This window comes from Notamacropus eugenii, chromosome 3 (assembly GCF_028372415.1).
Source record: "Notamacropus eugenii isolate mMacEug1 chromosome 3, mMacEug1.pri_v2, whole genome shotgun sequence".
Taxonomy (NCBI): Eukaryota; Metazoa; Chordata; class Mammalia; order Diprotodontia; family Macropodidae; genus Notamacropus; species Notamacropus eugenii.
The window spans coordinates 159,389,970-159,411,189 of record NC_092874.1 but is presented as its reverse complement, the minus strand read 5'-3'; the positions used below and the strand labels follow the sequence as shown (position 1 = coordinate 159,411,189).

Here is a 21,220-nt window from a genome sequence, read left to right as displayed (position 1 = left end):
TTAACAGACCATTTCTATATTTTTCTACTACTTTATGATTTTTTTTTAGGTTCTATTACAATATAATTTGAAGATAACACAGCTGGCAAGAGAAGGAAAAATGCTTTAGTTTTCTTTTCATGGTCAAAGTAAATCCCAATTTGTCAAAACTACTAGTTGCTTTAAAGGAAAAATTCTTTAGTTTCCTTTGACTTTTAAATTATTATTATTTCACTGAGTGATAGTGGTTCAGATGTCATCATTTGGCTCAGTAGTTTGAACCTAATTTCACCCTTCTTCCACACTAGATTGGGAGATTCTTTGGAGAGATTGATCCAAGCTTGATGAGACACCTCATTAATGTGTCTGTCTATGCCTTTAATAAATCTTATGATTATCAATCTGTTTGTGACCCTGGTAGTTCACCAAAACAAGGAGCAGGAAATCGTTCATCATATGTGGTGAGTAACTAACTATCAAATTGTCAATAATTCTTAAAATAATATATTTGTACAATCAAAAAGAACTAGAGTCCTTTGAGAAGCAATATTTTCCCTGACACAAAATGCCTTCAAGAGATTCTAGATTAATCAAATGTCCTTTTCTTCTATTTTTCTTTAAGCCATCGATAGCAGATATTTTGCAGATAGGTTGGTGGGCAACTGCTGCTGCATGGTAAGTGGAAACTCCATTAATTGGAGACTCCAATTAATAATACAGGAAGGGCATAATGGCATAGCAATATGTTTAAAACATGTTTAATTATGATGATTCTCTGATTATTTATGGCTTTGTTACTGATAACTGGTGTCCCCTGAAACTACTTCCCTTGTAAGCAAAATGCAAATATCCCTTCCTCCCAGATGAAATTTATTCAATTTATTCTATTCACAGTTCTACAGGCACATTCATACTTTATTTCTATGTACTTTTACCCCAACATTTGCCACTTTTGGGCATCTTCCATCACCATTGCCCACAAAGTTTTCTGTGATTAGTAAAGGACAGTTTCAAGATATAACTTTGGTTTTTACCATTTGAAAATATTTTTTTTTCTCAACTGCTTAGGGTACTGTAATGACCACAGAAGATATCTGCATTTATTAAAAACATTGTGGTACAGGAGAAATAGCAATGAATTTAAAGTCTGTGACCATTTTAAATTCTAGGGCTATTATTTTTGTGACCTTTGACTAAACCTCTTGGACCTCAGTGTCCTGTGAGAAAAAGAGATTCATAATTTCTAAGGCCCCTTACAACTCTAAGTATTATTTAAAAAAAAATCAAGATTTTATGTAATTCTTTTTACCTCTACAAACTACAATAATAAACTATAATTTAATAACTATAATAACATACTATAGTAATTATTAATAGTAAACCATCATTTTAGCTGCACAAAAATAATTTCAACAAATTATCATAATGCTTATAGGAACTATTTAAAAAGTTAACAGTCACACAATTGAATAAAAATTGGAAAGTTGCTTATCACTGCTCTTTCTGTTGGATATATTTGTGGGCATGTTTGATTTAATGTAGCAAAATGTGACCCGGCCTCTTGACTCTCGTCCAACAAGATATCTCTTGTGAATACAATAAGATTAGGCAAGATTTCTCGACATATACAAGAACCAAAGACAGTTTTTTTGACAATCCAATCATTATCACTCTGAAACAAGGTATATAGTGGCCAAAGGTGTTTGCCATGACCATACAGGATATGTAGAGTCCATATGGAAGGCTTTTCTATAAGTGGTGAGATCTGCCTGGTGCTCTTGTTTGCAGATGCAGACTTTATCCAGCCACTAGTACATTACACTGGCTCCTAAATGAATCCAACACTTCTCAAAAGAGTTCAGCATGAGAATCTACAGATTCTCAAGGGATAGGGAGATTAATATCTACACTAGTATATCAAGTTGGATGTACAACCCATCAAAATCAGTTCACAAACATAAAATCTTGGAAAGACAGACATTCCATATGAACAATGAACTCAAATGAAGACATAGGTGACCAGCATTGATATTAGGAAAATGTCCTTTCCATAATCTCAAGCTATTCCTTAAAATAAAAGCTAGCCCATTTTCTAATCCCTAATATTCTTCCAAAGATGCTACATGTAGCATCATTACACAGATCATTAACACTAATATGTTCAAAGAATCTAAACTGTAGTAGACCAGGAATAACAGTGATGTAGATCTTTTTCACTAATGCATTTGTGTTATTTCATTACAATGCTATTAAAATGTGAAAGTCAATTTCAATGAACTAAATTGTCATTTACCACATGTATTTCATGAGTTGAATTACAAATCTGAATTTAAACTCTGGCTGATCTAGAAACCACAAATACAGTTATATTTTTAATAAGGATTCTTAGCTCATATTTCTCTAAAATATGTATGATGATAACACCAATAAAAATACACAAAAGGCATTTTTTTGCTTGCCTACTCAACAAGAGTCAGAGGAAGGATAGATCATAAAACAGTATCTCTGTGTGATGAAAGTTGCTGCAGAATTACAAATGTTGTTAAAACATTTAGATCTAAATTAAAATAGATAAGCTTAAGGTCTTACTAAATCAAGAGGTATTTAGATGTCTGCTGTGTTCTAGGTATAAAGCTAAGGGCTGGATACTCTTCCCAATGGTCTATTAGAGATGATGCATGACATCGAACACAATATACTATGTTTTTGTTGTTCAGTCATGTCTGACTCTTCATAGCCCCATGGACCTTCTGTCCTCCACTATTTCTAGAAGTCTATCCAAGTTCATGTTTGTTGTTTCCAGATGCTATCTATCCATCCTCTACCATCTCCTTTTCCTTTTGTCTTCAATCTTTCCTAATACCAGCATCTTTTCCAAGGAATCCCATCTTCTTATTATGTGGCCAAAGTATTTTAAGCTTCAATTTTAGTATATGACCTTCCAGCGAATAGCCAGAATTAATTTCTTTAAGTATTGATCGATTTGATCTCCTTGGTGTCCAGGGGACTCTTGAAAATCTTCTTCAGCACCACAATTCAAAAGGGTCTATTCTGTGGCACTCAGCTTTCCTGATAGTCCAATTCTCACAGTCATGCATTGCTACTAGAAAAACCAAAGCTTTGACTATACAGATCTTTGTGGGCAAGGTGATGTCTCTCTTTTTAGTATGCTATCCAGATTTGCCATAGCTGTCCGACCAAGAACCTAATGTCTTTTAATTTCGTGTCTGTAGTCACCATCTGCAGTGATTTCCATAATAATAACTAAAAATGAGTATCATTCAAAAAGGAATGGATACATGAAGAGTGACTCTTTGAGTAGTCTACAAAACATTGTAAACAAAGAATTGTGGGTGTCATTAAAAAAGTATGATAAAAAAATGGGCTGATCACATGGCAACAGTAAAGGGTAAGGACATGGACAAAAGTAGCACAAGGAGAACAAGCATGAATGGACTGTTATCTGGAGAGAATACTCATACTAAACAGGTCACAGATCCATCTGAATATTAGATGTAATGAAATTGCTTTTGTTTTGAAAATGTTCATTCTTTGATCATACAGGTCTATCCTACAGCAGTTGATTTTGAGTTTGACTTTTCCACGGCTTCTTGAGGCAGGTATGTCAATCCCTATATCCTATTATAAGAAATTCTTTTCTATTACAAGGTACATGATCTCTCCTTCCCATCAGTTTAAAAAGGGTGGTAAGATGGCACTTCAGTGGGCAGAATCCTGATTTTTCCTCATCTATACCTAAATAAAACTGCCTTTACCTACTCTTGTCTCTGTTCTGTAGGCTAGAATATTATCACGATTTCAATGAGTTTATATTACTGTATAAGAAATTTTTATATTCATACAATTATTACATAGAGTATATATATTACTCTATAAGAAATTTGTATGTTCACACAATTACTTGGACTGCAAATTTGAGTAAACCTATAGTGCAGCATAGCAAAAAAAAAAATGTAATGTGAACTTCGGCTACATTAAGGAGGACACATTCCTACTATATTCTGCCTTGGTCAGGCAGGACAGTAATGCAACAAATAGCATTTGGAAAATAAATAGAAAACAGGACAGTGAGATGTTTGATACTATCCTTTTTTGGTAGGAACCTGGGACATGTTTACTTAGAGAAGACTTACGGGAACATGTTCACTAAGTTAAAGAATATAAAGTGTGAAAATGGAAATAGATTTATTCCACTTGACTTAAGTTAAATGGGGTATATAGAAGTTGCAGAGGGTCAGATTTTTATCTCATATAAATAAAAACTACCTAATAATTAAAGCTATACATAAGTAAAATGGATTGTTTCAAGGGAGTGTTGGGTTCTCCTTTTCAAGAGGTCTGTAAGTGAAAGACTGAATGACCACCTGTTACAAGTCATTGTGGAAGGGAGTCTCGTTCAGATAGTCTTTTACGTGATGGCCTCAGAGGTCCCTTCCCACTCTGAGATCCTGGGATTCTGTGAAGAATTCAGACAACTAACCAAAACTTTTCCTCTCACGATTTTTTTCACAGTGGATGTGGATGATGATGATTTTTCTGCTGTGCTATCAAAGCAGAGCTGCATTACTGAACAAACTCAGTATTTCTTTGACAATGATAGTAAATCATTTAGTGGGGTATTGGACTGTGGAAACTGTTCCAGGTATTTTTTTCTTTATATATTGCTGGACTTATACTCATTTTCTGAAAATTTCTTGTCTATCCATCGGATCACTTTATTCTGCTGTAGAAAATAATGGAAGCAGGCAGTTCTGTTTTTGGGAACTTGACTGCTGAGAAAGTTAACTGAATTCAATTCAAAGGGTATATTAAAATAACCTTCTATGTGCAAAGCACCTCAGCAGGCACTGGATATGCAAAAGGTTAAATGACTCAATCGCTGCCTTTGGGCAACTTTCTCCCAAATACGGTGGAAGGTAAGACTTATGCTAGCTGGTTATTGTCCAGGACCAAAGTGACATCACTATATTGAGGTCAATGTACATTGTGTCCAGCTATGGCTGATCAGACCAATATGAGGTCAGAAGGCTCTGCCACAGGTCAGTAGCAAGGAAGCTAGAGACACAGATAAGACAACGGAAAGTGTGGAGTGATTGAAGCCAAAGAGGAGGACAGTCAGACAAAATTCCATCAGAAGCTTAGAACTAGCATGGGATGGGGAACCTGCACCCTTCAGGCTTGTTCTGTAAAATTTGGATTCAGTCAAAAGGCTGCACTTAAGGATCTAGAAGGCACATGTGGCCTGAAGGCTCAAGTTCTCCATTCCTGAACTAGGAGAACATTTTCAACTAAAGGGTAGCTGAGAGGAAGTTAAGGGTAACTTAGTGACCTTTACAGGGAAGGTGGCAACGGAACCAAGCCTTGAAAGGAGACAAGTATTTTAGAAAATGCCCACTTCAGTTCAACTCTCTCTAAACCTAGAGGAACAAAGAACATCCTACATAATTTAGATTCCCAACATAATAGCAAAAATTAAAATTAAATGTAGGTTGTAGTACTAAGTGTTGAGCAAAAACAAAATTTTCCCAACATTTCTCAGAGCCTGTTGTATACATGATACCAACATCAAATAAATATTCTAATCTACATCCGTTAATTTAAGAGATTTGTGGACTCATATCTCTGTAATCATAGCACAGAAAAATAAATTAAAGTGTCATCCTTCCAGCCACGTAGGCAGAACACAGAGGAGGTGGGTAATGTTTCCTATTTCACAAGCACTGATACTTCATCCTTTTTTATGACATTATCATGGGGACGGGGTGGGAGTGTGCCAAACAAAATAGCAGCGAGGGACCTCTAGCCAAATAAATGGTTAGTTATCACGTGTGTTTCCTAAGCATTTGTTTCTCTTGTATTTTAATAACATAGGAAGGTTTACAAACTAGAAACAAACTAGTGCTGGCTATGGGATAAAGAAAACCTGAGTTCAAATCCTCCCTCCCCCATATTTACTAGCTGTGTCACTAGCTTAGCGATTCAAGCTAAAACTCTTCTACTAAGTCATAGGCAGATTGCCTTCTTCAGGGGAGTTCCATCACCAGGGAAATCCCTGGTATAATACAATCACATATTTTAAGGAGTTCGTAGTTGTCATCAATAGATGACACTTTTAGAGCATAAGAAATTCAATTTAATTATGCAGCTCTGGCATCAGGAGAACCTGAGTTCAAATATGGCCTAAGATACAACACTTACTAGCTGTGTGAACCTGGGCATAATCAGATACTCAGAGTGAGGTAATACCCATTCGGTGAATAGACCTCTTTAAGAAGTAATCAGGGAATGGCCCTTTAATAAGCAAAAGAAAAAAAAAATAAGTAAATAAGCTGGGGAGGGAAAGAGTAACAGTTACTATTGATAATCACTCTGAAGCCAGCAGGGTCCCAAAAAGAGCCATTAAATGGAGTTTGGGCAGGGACCTATTATTGTGCAATGTATGGGCTATTCACTGAATGGGTGTTACTTCACTCTGAGTACCTGAATAGGCCAGGGTCTCCCACTGCATCCTGGGCCATCTCCAGTCATCCTGGTGAATATCTGGTCACTGGACCCAGATGGCTCAGGAGGAGAAGTGAGGCTGGTGACCTTGCACAGCCCTCCCTCATTCAAAACAAAGTCAAGTGCAAATCAGATCATCATTTCTCAGATGGCATGCTCTTCTTCAAAAACTAAGGATGAACACAGAACCTGGGCAAGTCATTTAACCCCAATTGCCTTGCCAAAAAAAAAAAAAAGTATAACTTAAGTCCTCTGATCACATAGCTAATAAAATGAGCTACATTTTTTAACCTTTATATTGACCAATTAATTCAACTCCCCTATTCCTTTCCTAAATCTCTCTTCAATAAATTATGACAAATCATGATGTATCCTTTTCACCTGTGACTGCATAAGTTTCTGGTAAAATCCATTCCATGATTTTATCCATGTGGACTCCTCATCCTACCCCCACCTCCCCAGTGTAGAAATTCCCTTAACAGGTAATGGCTCTGTAGCTTACAATATTAAACAGTTGTTTAGGATACATATAAATATGTTCATCATCTGAATAGGCTGAATTCAATAAAGATTTTATTGAGTACCTATTATATAACAGTCATGCTAGGTGCAAGGATCCAAAAACAAAAGGAAAAAACCATGAGGTCCTCAAACTTACATTATGCTGGGAGGATTCAACATGCACCCAGAAAAGTTAATACACAAGTTACAAAATAATGAGGATAGGGTGGGGCACTAAGAGAAAATAGGGTATTTAGCTAAGCCTTGGAAGGAGTGAGGGGTTCCAAAAGGCTGGGGTGGAGAGGAAGAGAACCCAGGACCGAAAGATCGTCTATCCAAAGGCACAAATGACAGGGATAGACTAATAGGTATGGGGGCCAGTGAGTAGGCCAGTTTTTAGAAATGCACAGTATGTGAGTGGAGTTTAATTTAATCAGCCTAGAAAGATAAGCTAAAGACAAATTATGAAGGAATTTAAATGTCCAAATCTTATTTTATCTATGAAGCAATAGGGAACCAATGCAGATTCTTGAACAGAGGAGTGATGGGGTGATTTTTAAAGATACCCATTTGGCAGCTAATGTAAAGCATGGATGCCCAAAACAAAACAAAATAAAACAAAAAGGTAAAGAATACAAGGTGATCCAGTAGGAGGCTTTTTAATGATGTGGGGGAGATCGATAAGGACCTGAACTGAGATAGTTGGTATGAGGAGAGAGAAGTGGGGGGAGAAAGAAGTGGGGAGAGAACAATATATAATCAAGACCTGAGTATTAATCCATCTTCTGACATTATTTGATTCCGGACAAGGCCTTTAAAAGTTATATACCCCAAACTATTTCTTTGGAAATAAAGAACATAGACTATTATATGATATATTATATCCTCTACAGGAAGGACAATTTTATTATTTTTTTAAAATTATTTTATTTTTATATTATATGTTATATATTACATATTATTATTTTATTATTAAATTAACTATGAAATAACAATTATTGGGTTTAGGAGGCATTTGCACTAACACTCCCCACCTCCCCCAGTCAATTATTGAGAAGCAGCATAACAGAGGGGGCTCTTGAAGATTTGGATTCAAATCTCAACTCAACCATTAACTGAGTGACCCTTGGCAAGTAACATGACCGCTCTATGCCTCAGTTTCCTCATCTGAAAATGAAAGAGTTGGAACTCAGTGATCTCTGAAGTCTATTCCTTTTCTAAAACCATTGTCCTATGGCTCTGTTGAATCATAGACTTCTAGAAGAAGGTACATCAAGTCCTTCCCCATCATTTAAAAGATGAGGAAATTGAGGGAGGATTCCAACTTGGGTCTTTCTGACTCCAAAGCTAGCACTCCAGCCATCAATTCATGCTGCTGCATCTACCTTTGTGTTACTCCAGAAACCCAAAAATTCTCTGCTTACCTTTAAGCAGCATCTTACTAATTTTTTTACCTGCTTAATAGTGTCTTCTCTTCCCTTACCCTTTGATACACATAACACACACACCAGCCACAAAGGACAGCACTTTTGATCCTTATTTTTAGGTTTAAAAAGTGATTCTAATTTCTATTTATTTAATGAGTCATTTGTCTTGCATTTTAGGACATATAGCTCTAAAAAAATAATAATTTGTTAAAAGTTCACAAATATCAAAATGGTTATCAAGATTTTGAAGGAAATGGGAAAAATTTTTAAAAATCAGTATATCAGTCTTAAAGATAGAAAAAGATTTTCATTTAATTTTTAGAACATTGTTTTTGTCATTCTCCTCTTGACTCTCATATAGGGCAAAGTAAAACAGTGGGAAGCACCTTCGATTTGGAATCGGAGGACCTGAGTTCAAATGTGAACTCCATCATGGGATACTTCCATGCACTTGGGCACCTTGATTCACTTTTCTGGGCCTTAATGTTCTTATCTATAAAGTGAATAGGGTGAGGGTGGACCTTAGAGTTCTCAGTCAGTGATTCTGTAAAAAAAGGGACAGGGATTGGCTCTATGGTTCACAGATGTGAAACTTCATCTACTAATGCAGTCTGGCACCTCCTCTGCAACTGAAAGTCTTAGAGAAATGTGTAGAACAATTATAAGTGCTTGGTCAGGTCACACAGCAGGCAGGATTTGAATGCAGGTCTCTCTCCCTCTGAGGCCATCTCTCTATCCACTACGTCATGCTGCCTTTCACAAATCCGATGAGTCACTTGAAATTTGCATGAAGGGAGCGAAGACTGGGAGCCTTTGGATATATTCTAAAAATTTCAAAGTTTTTCTTCTTTCTTTAATAATGAAGATGTACCAGATAATAGCATTTTGTTATTTAAATAAACTGTCATTTAGTTGTAATATTTTTAATTGTAATATATTTGTTGTTAATGTCATTCAGTGGACAATCAGGACAACTGGTAATTATGTACAAAAGTCATGGAGAAAAAAAGTTTAATTCGTTTTCTTTTAAAGCTAATGAATAGATAACATAAAATATAGTTTAAAGTTTTATAATGGCAGAAAGATTTTTTAAAACCATAAATTACATCTTTTTAATTTCAAAATTCATTGTAATTAAGATTTCTACATTGATAATCTATAGCTAGCTTACCAGGTCATGGTCACATTCAAGTTTTTGTTTGCCTTTTGTTTCCATTTTATAGTAGCCAATTTAAAAGAGCAGCATGTAATGTCAGTGAATTAAAAAATGGTATTTTTCTACTCTAAAAATGAGTGTTATTTTGACTATTATGTAATTAAATTTCTTCACTCAAAATTTTGTGGTTGCACAAAATTGAAAGTCTTGAATGTTATTTAACTTCAAATTACAGGGTTTTTTCCTCATGATGTTTTAAACATTTATTTTCCAGAATATTTCATGTAGAAAAGCTTATGAACACCAACTTAATATTCATAATTGTTGATGGCAAGGGGACGTGTCCTTGTGATACACGGGTACTAATCCAAGCAGAACAGACTTGTATCCTTAAGCAGTACACTTCAGATCATCTTAAATAGTTGGTTACGACAAGGCAAGCACTATTTATTGTTTGCTTGTTTTAGCTTTCATGTTATAAGAGAATTAGATGTGGTAGGAAAAGGCCTTGAATTCAGGTCCTAGCCCTGCTGCTCCTTTCAGATTAGGTGTTATGACTGTGGGCCTCAATTTTTCTCACGTAAAATGATAATGTCATTTATATCATCTCTTTGAGCACGGAATCCTTTTGGGGAAGACAAGATTAGAGGAAGACCTGGATTCAGATCCCATCTGAACACTTAATACCTACGTGAACTTGAGCAAGTCGGTCACTTCTCTTAACCTTAGTTCTTCATCTTTAAAATGAAGGGGTTGGAACTGATGACTTCTAAGGTCCCTTGCAACTTTAAATGATCCTGTCATTTGAACAGTAATTTTGTCATTAATGTCAAGTCATTTCAGTCATGTCCAACTCTTCATGACTCCACTTGGGGTTTTCTTGGCAAAGATACTAGAGTAGTTTGCCATTTTCTTCTCCAGCCCCTTTTAAAGATGAGAAACCAAGGCAAACGAGATTAAGTGACTTGCCTAGGGTCACCCAGCTAGCAAATATCTGAGGCCAGATCTGATCTTATGAAGAAGAGTCTTCCTGGTTTTGAGTCCAGTGCTCTGTGAACTGTGCTACCTAGCTGCCCCCAACAGTGATAGCTTTCCAAAAAATGGAATGAGCTGCTTCTTAAGGCAATTAGTTTACCCATCACTGGGAATATTCAAACAGCTCCAAGATATTCCAGTTGTTATAGACAGGATTCTTCCTTTATGTATGAGTTGGTTTAGATCAGAGTTATTGAACACTTGTCCTTCAGGTCAACTATGACCCAAACCAGATTGAAATGAAACTGGGAAATATTTAACAAAATAAATAAAAATATACTAAAATAGATAATTTTCTATTTTAAAACTAAGTCAATATATGATCCCCAGGAATCCTTATGCATGGATTTAAGGGTTCCTATTTCTATTTGAATTTGATACCAACTAGCCTAGTTGATTTCTGAGATCCCTTCAAACATTTAGAATTCTCTAATTATTACACTATATCGTAAGAAATAGTCAACAGGTATTGGGATTTGAGGTAGGAAGGAAACATGTGAATTCATAAGAATATCTCTTTGTCTCTTTCATTCTTTGTTCTCCCTTCAAAAATTGTTGACAAGAAAACAGGGAAGGTATCATTAATATCAGAATCTTTCCAAATGAATTCATCCTCCCCTAGCCATTTAAATAAAGTAGTTTGGTCACAGGTATAAAATAGAGAGCGTATGACTACTTATGTAAAGTTGTCTGAGTACTCTATTTTTCTGAGTTAAGTAAGACCATTTTATTCTGGCCATAGGGAGCAAATGGAAGCAGGTGTCACAGCCATGGTTTCCACTTAAGCTGAATATGGCTGACCTATTTATAGAGTTTTGCAACAAGGTTGAGAGAGAGGACAAAGAATGAAATAAGTGAGTACAGAATTGAGAGACAAATTGGGAGGGATACAATAATTGAGAGCGGGGAGTACAAAGTTAGGAGATTGAACTATGAATGGAACATTATGAGAGAACAAGTTTAGCAATCTGAATGGATTTTTTCAATGAATTTCTTCCCACAGATAACATACCTTCCTGTGGGAATACCATTTCCATGGTTTCTTAATACTACCCAAATCCTAATCTATTGGTTGTGTGGGGGGGGGTGGGGGAGCAGGAATCATATTACTTTTAGTTTTAATATTGTGGTATTATCACAATAAAAAAGAAATAGAATAATAAAAGATGTTTATAAATAAAATATAAATAAAGTAAAAAGAATAAAATAGAAAATGATAAAAAATACGTAAGAGAAATATAAATAAAGAAAAAAGAAAAAATTATAAAAAACTAAATATACATTTTGAGCTATAGATAATACAGAGATAAGTCCTACTGTACTAGCCTTCTCTGTAACATCAAGCCCCGTGGAAACACAACCAGCAAAGACTGGCCTAAGGTACTATTTCCACACTATATACCGTTGCATTTTGTAGCAGACAGAAGATGATGCAGGTGAAATTGGGATTAGATGATTGGATTTTGATTAAAACCTTATAAAATCACCTCCAAAACATTAGCTTTCACCAGGCTAAAACCTTCTTTCTTCAACCTACTTTTCCAGATTTTCTCCTTTTCTTGGATGCTATGATATAAACAAACAGTTCCTTGGTGACTTTTTTTCTTTAAAAAATGCATTCATGATGTTTCCGATTAACTACATTTCTATTTCTTTGGAAGAATACTTTAATTTTCCTTAACAAGATTTTTTTTAGCTGATGGGCCAGATCCTTGTGATATGGTTAAGCAACCCAGATACAGAAAGGGACCTGATGTGTGCTTCGATGACAATAAAATGGTAAGCTTAAGTTTAAAAAGTACTAAAATGTTACAAGATAATGATCAGTAAATACCAAGAATAAAAGTGATCTTTCAAATTGTAATCCTTATTTTAGCTGTCTTAACCATAATTTTTCTCAATGAACATGCTGTACATGGTGAGAAGGATGACTTTTCATTTCAGTGTGTTTCATAGTTAACAAAAAATTAACACTTGCTTTTATCTTCCTTTTCTATAAAAATTGTACTTTCATACACAAATCCTACTAATTTGGTATTGATGAATCCAGGTTATAAAAATCTGATGATAACAGAAACTTGTTTTTCTACTCATAGAAAATGTCACTTCCTACAAGGACTATTGTATTTTTGATAATTGAAAATATCAAAATGCTTTTACTTTTATCTCTTCTGTTTTATTTTTCAGCATGTTTCTTAGGGAACTTTTATGAAGTTAAACTTATTAACATGTTTATCAAGCATAGATTTTTTTTTATATTATCATGAATCTAAATATTGTTTAGTTGTTTTTTTAAATGAAAATATCTGAAATCTTTGTGCTTTTGATAATAAGTTCATTACAGTTTGCAAAATGTAGACCTAGTCTTAAATTCAGTAAAAACTACATTTCAATTCTGCCTTTAGCAATATTAGTATACAAACATGGACAATTAACAGCCTTTAATCCTCCTCTAATCACAAGCAACTATCTTTAGGATTGTAAATTAAAGGTGATTTGCTAGCCAGAATTGGCAAAATAGATTCCAAGGTACAAAATCAAATCCCCTCCCCCAAGATACTGGATTCCTTCATCTTCCTGTTTTGTTTTGTTTTGCTTTTTTTTTTTCAAAAAACTAAGTCAAGATTTTTTTTAAAAAACAATTCTATGACCTTTCTTTCAAATTTGCTGCTCCCTGACTTTATCTAATCCGATGGTAGTTTCCTACTAAAGTGAACATTTGGCACTAAACTGAAAACATAATCAAGTGAATCCTGGTCACAAACAATATAGCCAGTAAAAAGTATATAATTACCTTTTCTTAGGGGCTCAAGTTATTTTATTTTGTTTTCACCTTTTGGCCTCTATAAAGCTATTTTTAAAGCTTCTGTCTCAATGGTGTTCAATGTATTGTTATTCCCCATTTTACAGATGAGGAAACTGAAGTTGAGGGAATTTAAGTGAATTGCCCAAGGCCATACTATAAGGAAGCATCCATGGCAGTAGAAGAATTCAGGTCTTACAAGCTTAGAATTCCATACTATGAATTGTAGCACTTTGCCTCTAATTTTCCTCATTTCTACTGATCATTTCTAATGATTTATCCAGTGAATCCCCGATATTCCTACTGAAGATATTGTAATTCTTGTTTAATAATTAGATAATTAACTGACTAAGTTGAGCCACATTCTCACAGTTATACCACTAGAAGTCCAGACCCCACGTTTCACTTCACTACCAGGAGTTTCCAAAGCATGCTGAATGATGGCTTAGGGATGCTACTCATTAAGAAGGCTTCACTCATCCACTCATCAGTTCAGCATCTGGATAAGGTCTGGGATTAAATTACATTTCAGAACGTCATTATAATGTACCTTCATGCGTAAGAAAGCACTGTTAAGAAAACAAATGAGGAAAATTTTCTAACCCTGTGAAATGTCATAATTTTATCATAAAAATGAGAAACATTTGTCTAAGACAAGGATTTCCAGAAATAAAACTTTAAACAATCATGTTTAGGATTGTGTATGAAAATACAACTCTTGCTCACCAGCTATATGTGTCAGTGTGTCAACTGTGCAATTCTTTAATAGTTAAGTATTTTTAATTTAGTTTATTTGCAATAGTCACTGTGAATTTGCTCTTGATGGATGCTCACATTCACTCTGCTAACTGCTGGCAGGTTGCATGGAATTTCATCTTGTATGTCTTTTTTTCTGTGTTTTCTTTCCTTTTCCCATACTTGCTACTTTGCCCGTCATTAATAGGATCAACTTACATGTACAAGGACTTGTGCCACTACCACGATGTCAGCTCCTATCTTCATTTTACAGCAAGTTTTCATGTGGTGTGGATGGTCAGTTACTTTCTCTAATTTTTTTTGTTGTTCTTGGCTTAAGACTTTAGCAAATAATTTCCAACCCCCAATTTGATCTGAAAGGAGACTTTTTTAAAGTATCAGCAGAGATACCACTTTGAAGACAACTGGATTTCAACCATGAATGCACCTGGGGGAATTGCTGTTTTATTTATGCACTTTAAGAAAATTATCCTTTCAGAGTGCTTGGGATGGGTACCCATGGACTTTCCATACAAAAATAATATCTAGATCAGGCATTATCTAGAAGACCAGATAATCATCTGAGGAATAAACTGCATAGTCCTTATACTACTATTAACATGGAAAAAACACCAATAGATAATGAATTTTCACTACTCCTTTCTAGAAAATATGCTAATAGTGATCTAAGCAAAAATCCACATCTTTCTAGTTGTAGGGATGTTTCTTATCCACCTCTTCGACACTTTGCTTAACCAAATAGCATTCTTCATGGAAAGTTTTTGTAGATACCTCAATTTCTTAAAGTTCAAGTTTTCCCAACAACCATAAATATTCCCTAACATACAAACTGAAACCTTCTTTATATGTATCTAGTTTACAAAACACAGAGTACCTCAGTACCAGGCCTATCAATTTTAGAGGTTTTAAGGGCCTGCTTGTGTGTTCAGCACTATGTTTACTGCTTTGCCAAGTCACTTGTCCAAAATCATGACCCCTGACCACGTTAAACTATCATTTTTGTTGCTGTTCCTGGAACAGTCTTGCTGTGCTATTTTTCCGTTGCTGCTTATGAAAACTGTTTGTTTGGTATTTCATTTTGGTAAACCACTAGATGGAGATATGACCATTAACATGAAAACAGTGATCTCATCAAAAAGAAGTGGAATGGGGTTAGAGGGTGGGGTGAAAGGGAAAAGGCTATTCAAAACATAAGCAGAAAATGTTTATATTAATGAAATAAAATTTTAGTATTAAAACATTGAGCAGTGCAATAAACCTAGCTTTCCTTAATGTGAGATGAGGTGAAGGATAAATTGCGTTCTTTTTTCCCTGGGAACTCTCAACATTTTGTAAGACAGAACTTTATTGCTATGATCTTCCAGATAATTTTAAATACACCATAAACAAAATACTTCTTTGAAAAGTCTTATTTTATTGCTGCCACATTAATATCCCTTATCTTAAGCATGAAAAAAACTGAGAAACAAGTGAAACTGTGGAACAAATAATGGCTAGCATTTATGATCAGAGGATCCATAATCAACATTTCAATAAGCTTAACTTTTTTACCTTGGTTCAGATAATTAGTTTCTGCCATATTAATGGGATCTTTCTCAATATGATTTACAGGTTTACTACTAATTCACTTCCCATCAAAGTCCCGTCAAAAGTTTCCCCACGAGTGTTGTTTTTTTACCTCTCCACTAGTTAGATATAAACGGTAGTGAAAGAGGAAAAGAAATATGTTGGGGGCCAAACAACATCACATAAGTTGGAAGTATTTATTTTAATATCTGAGTCTTGCAAATTGATTTTCAGTTTCTTTTTTGTTGTAGAGACTTAATTATGAAGTTTCTTTACTGATGCAAATGCTACTTTCTACTCAGAATGACAAAGAATAGCATAGGCCATCATCCTCATCTTTATGAGACCACTTGTAGATGAAATGTAAAAGATGGTTCAGATACTTCAGCCCTAGAGAAGATGGTAATGGGGGAGGAGGGATCAGCACATTTACACTATCAAAATTTTGTGCTTTGTCCTACATGACAGTCCTATGTATAAAAAGGAATTATCCAGATCACATGGGTACATATAAAGGATTAGATTGTTTATGAGATGAGAACAAAGGAGAATATCATGAGGCTTAACGGAATGGTCCTTCAACCACCTTCATTACTATAAAGATGGCAGACAACTATGCTGACTGAAGACAGCCAAAGATGAAATAGGTTAGGTCTCAGTATGTGAATGGATGGATATAAGGAAAAATTAACTGCCCATCAGGTTGCTGAACAGAGTAATGGATTACTCAGAAAAATTCTCTCAAAGAGTACAGAGTTCTCATAATAGGCTCTCTCATAAGTTATATATATCATATATATATTATAAGAAATATGATCATTTCTGGAGGAAGATCACTTGTCATCCCCACAAAGTTAACAGATTATGGAGTATGTAAAACTGCATACTTGCATGCCACATTTTGCACCTACAGTTTTTCTTGGTATAATGAATTCTTGATGAGGAAACTTCCTCTTCTCCTGCAGAGACCCACCTGCTCTGGAATTTTGTAGTCTTGGGGGCTCAGGCACTGATAGATTATGAATGTAGCTTTCTAAAAGTCATACAGCCGTTATGTGTCAAGGCAAGGTTTGAAACCAGGTCCACCTGAATTATAACAGCTCTCTACCCACTACTGAACACTTGCCTAATCGTATATGATTGTAACTTTAACTAATCATTGTTCTTCTATTAGTTTACATACTAAGGTATTTTGGCCAAATCTAAATAAGGAGAAAGAAAAGAGATGAAAATAAAAGATTATTTGTAAAGCAAGTTAATTAAGAGTGGAGCAAAAAACAATGTTACACAAAGTTTTTTAATACAATCAGACTGAATAAGTGGATATAATTATAATAGCTATCAGCTACAGTTTTAGAGAAGTGGAAATAGCTTCCCCATGTCACTGAGTAATCACACTAGATTATGGGGAAATTATCTCTGAAAAGAAAGTATTTCCAAGTAGAACAAACAAGTCTGTTGGACAAATGAGAGAGAAACTTTAAAAACAAATTATCTGGAAAAAAAAAAAGATGTCACATAGGCAACTTCATGACTTGAGCATGCTTTTGAAAAGAACTCTCTCCACTGATTCTTGAAAACATGATTGATTTCACATTGTATACCAAGAAAAGGTCAAAATGGGTGCCTAATTTCAGAAAAGATGATTGACATTGGAAAGGAGTGTTGGAAAACGCTACTATGTTTCCTTACTTAGATAGTTTTACATAGAAAATAATACTGAAACTACTTGGGATAATTCAAATAAGTGCAGGTTTGGCTTGGTACTTTTTCAAACTATATTTAAATTATATCAAAAAGATGTAACATTGAAGAGAAAATGCATTAAGACTGAAATAATTTAGTTTCGGAATGACCCACTGAATAAATCCTTGGGGAAATCTAATGATCCATTTTTCAGCTGAGGCCAAGAAAGGGGGGATTTAGCCTTCTATATAAATGAGCTCATAAAATAAACCTTTGGAAAAAATATATGGATACAACTATGAACTACATGTTTTTCTTTTGGGACACAGAGGCAAGAGTACTGAGGTGTGCTTTATAATAAAGACTGACATGTAGAATCTTCAGAGACAAGTTCAGAGGAAATTCCAGAAGTGCTGGTCTTCTCCCCAGGGAGGAAGGACTAATAAAATTATTTTTTTCACTATTTATTGGCAAGATAAATAGAGAAAGAGGTGGTTTGGGGGGCACTTGCTTTTTAAAATTTTAGACTATTGCAATGAAGTCACTTAACACAAGGGGTTGTGGTATTTCCTGCTTTGGTCATCTTTTCAAATGTGAGAGATCTGCCTGGTGAAGGTATAAGTGTTCTGCATGGGTGAGACCCAGTGACAGACTTTATAACCTCTGAGGGCCCCTTCCAGGTCTACACATCTATGATTTAATGTGTTTTGCTCACTCCTCCCACTAAAACAGTACATGTCAGGTAGTAATTGCCAATCTCAGTACATGCTGTTGTAAGTGCACGACGCACAGGAAAATACCACCAGGAAACTCAGTAGACAGATGTCTTGGTATGAATCAACATATAAGTCACAGAACTCAAAGGGGGACTTAACTAAAATATGGACTCCCAAACCAAAACAGTAAGAATTCAGACTATCCCAGATTTAGAGCTAGACGACAATTTAGAGCTAGACAACCATTTAGAGCTAATTTAGTCCAACCTCCCCATTTTGTGGATCGGGAAGCTGAGGCACAGAGATTTTAAAATGACCAGGGGTATCTAACTAAAGGCCTAGCATTTGAATCCAGGTCCACTTGACTCAAAATATAGTGTTTTCCATGACACTGTGGTACCTCATCACTTTCATGTACAACATACAGTGTGAAGAAAGTATAAAATACAGTATTAAGAAAGAATCCTTCTTTAAGACCAAAATGCAAGAGTATTAACATCCAGATTTTTTCATCACACAAATGTAAATTCTTGTATAAAATATGGTAACACCAGCTGAATGGGTCATCTTGACCACAGAATTCATCACCTATTGACTAAAATTTAAGTGTTGATTATATCCATGCGTAGCTAAGCCAGTTCATATATAGGAGAGAGTTTGACACTGAGGCCATACTCAAAAGACTTCTCAGCTTAACCAAGCCTAGCCAAATCATTGAGTAATCACGCTAAATTATGGGAAAATTATCTCTGAAAACACTTCATTGAAAACTCCTAGTCACCTCTATGTGGTGATGGTGAGGAAAGGAATAGGGCATCTATGTAAGAATAATAATAGCTTACACATCTATGTAAGCTCTGTTATGAATTTCCAAAGTGCTTTCCAGACATCTTTCAGGTATTGTAAATTAGACAACATTCACATGCTAATAACTGGTTCAATAGAATCTAACGTGGTAACCCTCACCTAAGAATTATTTTTTTTTTACCACTCTCAACAATCCACCTAACATAAGACCATACTAAGCATATAAAATATTGGGAGTTTGTTATTTATCTGATTTTTCTTATAGTAGACCAAAAACTTGGGACCTGAGATTCTAAATGGTCTCTTATCTGAAGCAGCTTGTGGGAAAAAACAAACGAGAAAATCTGAAGCCTTTTAAAAAGTTGTCGCCTTAAGATATTAAGAATTATTTCATTGACATGTTATAAAGCAGACTGACAAAGTAGTATATTGTGAATAACTTAAATTTCCTGTGTGGATCAGAACTCCAAAGTAGGTTTCGAAGTTAAAGGATTCTGAAAACTAAGAAATTATTTTCAGTTTCCCAAACCTAAAATTCTGCAGTTAACTAACTGAAATATAAGTTTGAATAAAACGTATTTATAAAGAGTAGTCCAAAGGTGGGGGGGAATGTGAGAAATTCAGGGAAAGGTTAGGTAGGGTTTAAGGCCTTAGTGGATATGTTGAGTCTTTTGTGAGGTCATGCAGTTATCCTTAAGGGAACCATGGAAAAAATCTAGAACCACCTAAGATGTTGAAATATAGAACCCAGACAACAAATTTAAAGGATTATTTACTTTTGGCTGTGGTAGGATGAAGATTACTAGCTTTGAAGATAGAAAGCAAATGTTCACTGGTGGCAGATACGGTTGGAATTTATATGCTATGAGATTTTTCTCTCAGGATTTGTGAGCCAAGTTCTTTCACTTTCATGTTTTACTTTTCTATGAAATTCTATGATTAAGTGTTAATGAAAGGAATCCTTTATGTGGGGCACTGATGTATGGAACATTCACCCTGATAACTGGTAACCGGTATTGGGCAAAAAGTTTTTAAAGGAACCATTTCTTTGACCGTTTTCAAAAATTCGCAAATTGCAGTTGATACCTAAATTCCTATTAAACACCAGGTTCAAATATTTGTACAGGGTACTACTTGAGGGATTTCTTTGCTCTTGTTTGCATACTTCTGTTCCAGTTTGCTGTTATCCCTGATCCTGAGATCACTACCATTCCTACTCCCACTACTAGCTACTGCTTCGAAAGTACTACCATGTTGACAGTAGTGCTATCTATACATTATCTCATTAACATCAATGCAAGTACCCTCCACCAAAATTTAACATCTCACTCAACAGGATAACCAATGCTAATGTCATAATCATTTTTACTTAGTTATCAGAATCATCAACTGACAATTTAGGGGCAGAGGGTGAGTCACTATAACTTTGTAAAATAATTCCATAGTCTGATAATGCTTGAAGAATACAATTAATTTCAGTTACATATAAAGCAATTCTTTTAAGGTTTTAAGGTGTGGGTAAGAATTAACATACTATTTAGACTGCCTCAATAAGTATTTTAAAGGAAATTAATTTGTCTTTTTTTTTTTTTTCCAATAGGAAGATTATTCAGATTGTGGTGGGGTTTCTGGATTGATTCCATCCTTGTGGTCTATGATAGGAATCCAGTTTGCACTGCTTTGGCTGTTATCTGGCAGTAGACATTGCCAGTTATGACCTTATGAAACCAAAATCTGCATAACTGATCTCAAGACCCTGCCAAAACATGAGCCCTGTTTAATTACAAAAGGGTCAATTATTCAGACAGCAGAAAATCAGCTGTTCTCAAAACAACATGGTAAAACTCTATGTGAAAGACTTATTAGGCACCCACAGTGGCTGCATGTTGGAGTGTCAGACCCTTAAACTTGTGTGAATGCTGCATCATCTACGCTGTTAAAGCAGAATCCTATATGTACTTTACTGAGGAATCTGACATTTTTGTTGCTGTTGGATCATTGATGACTTCATGTAAAAGGGCTCTCCCTTTAAAATGGCTTCTAAATCATATCATTCTTTATATTTTGACCAGCATATCGACTCATTTTGCTCCCTTTTATTTTACCAAGATTTCCAGTAATCAATTTTATTTTGCTTTGATATTTGACTATTAAAAATTTTGAATATCATTTGTGTTGAAAACAAAATCAGAGATGAATTCTAAATGGCCAAATGATGTAAATATTAATACTGGATAGTCTGTCAAAAGTTCACCATGAATGAAAT

The 21,220-nt window shown here is 35.0% G+C and overlaps 1 protein-coding gene across 5 annotated transcripts in view; it reads left to right on the top strand.

Annotated features, from left to right (window-relative positions):
* The window catches only part of CACNA2D1 (calcium voltage-gated channel auxiliary subunit alpha2delta 1), a 691,308-nt gene extending 670,306 nt beyond the window's left edge, over positions 1-21,002 (top strand). For 3 of the 5 annotated variants that reach the window (XM_072653214.1, XM_072653213.1, XM_072653216.1), the window contains 7 exons: positions 288-440; positions 602-654; positions 3,544-3,599; positions 4,513-4,642; positions 9,860-9,969; positions 12,317-12,399; positions 20,555-20,787. In XM_072653214.1, coding sequence (XP_072509315.1) covers positions 288-440; positions 602-654; positions 3,544-3,599; positions 4,513-4,642; positions 9,860-9,969; positions 12,317-12,399; positions 20,555-20,671 — 702 coding nt within the window. In that variant the 3' untranslated portion in view covers positions 20,672-20,787. Of the gene's footprint in view, positions 1-287; positions 441-601; positions 655-3,543; positions 3,600-4,512; positions 4,643-9,859; positions 9,970-12,316; positions 12,400-14,366; positions 14,621-20,554 lie in introns of those variants that run through there. The other 2 variants (XM_072653215.1, XM_072653222.1) reach the window with 2 other exon arrangements.
* Positions 21,003-21,220: the final 218 nt, after the last annotated feature.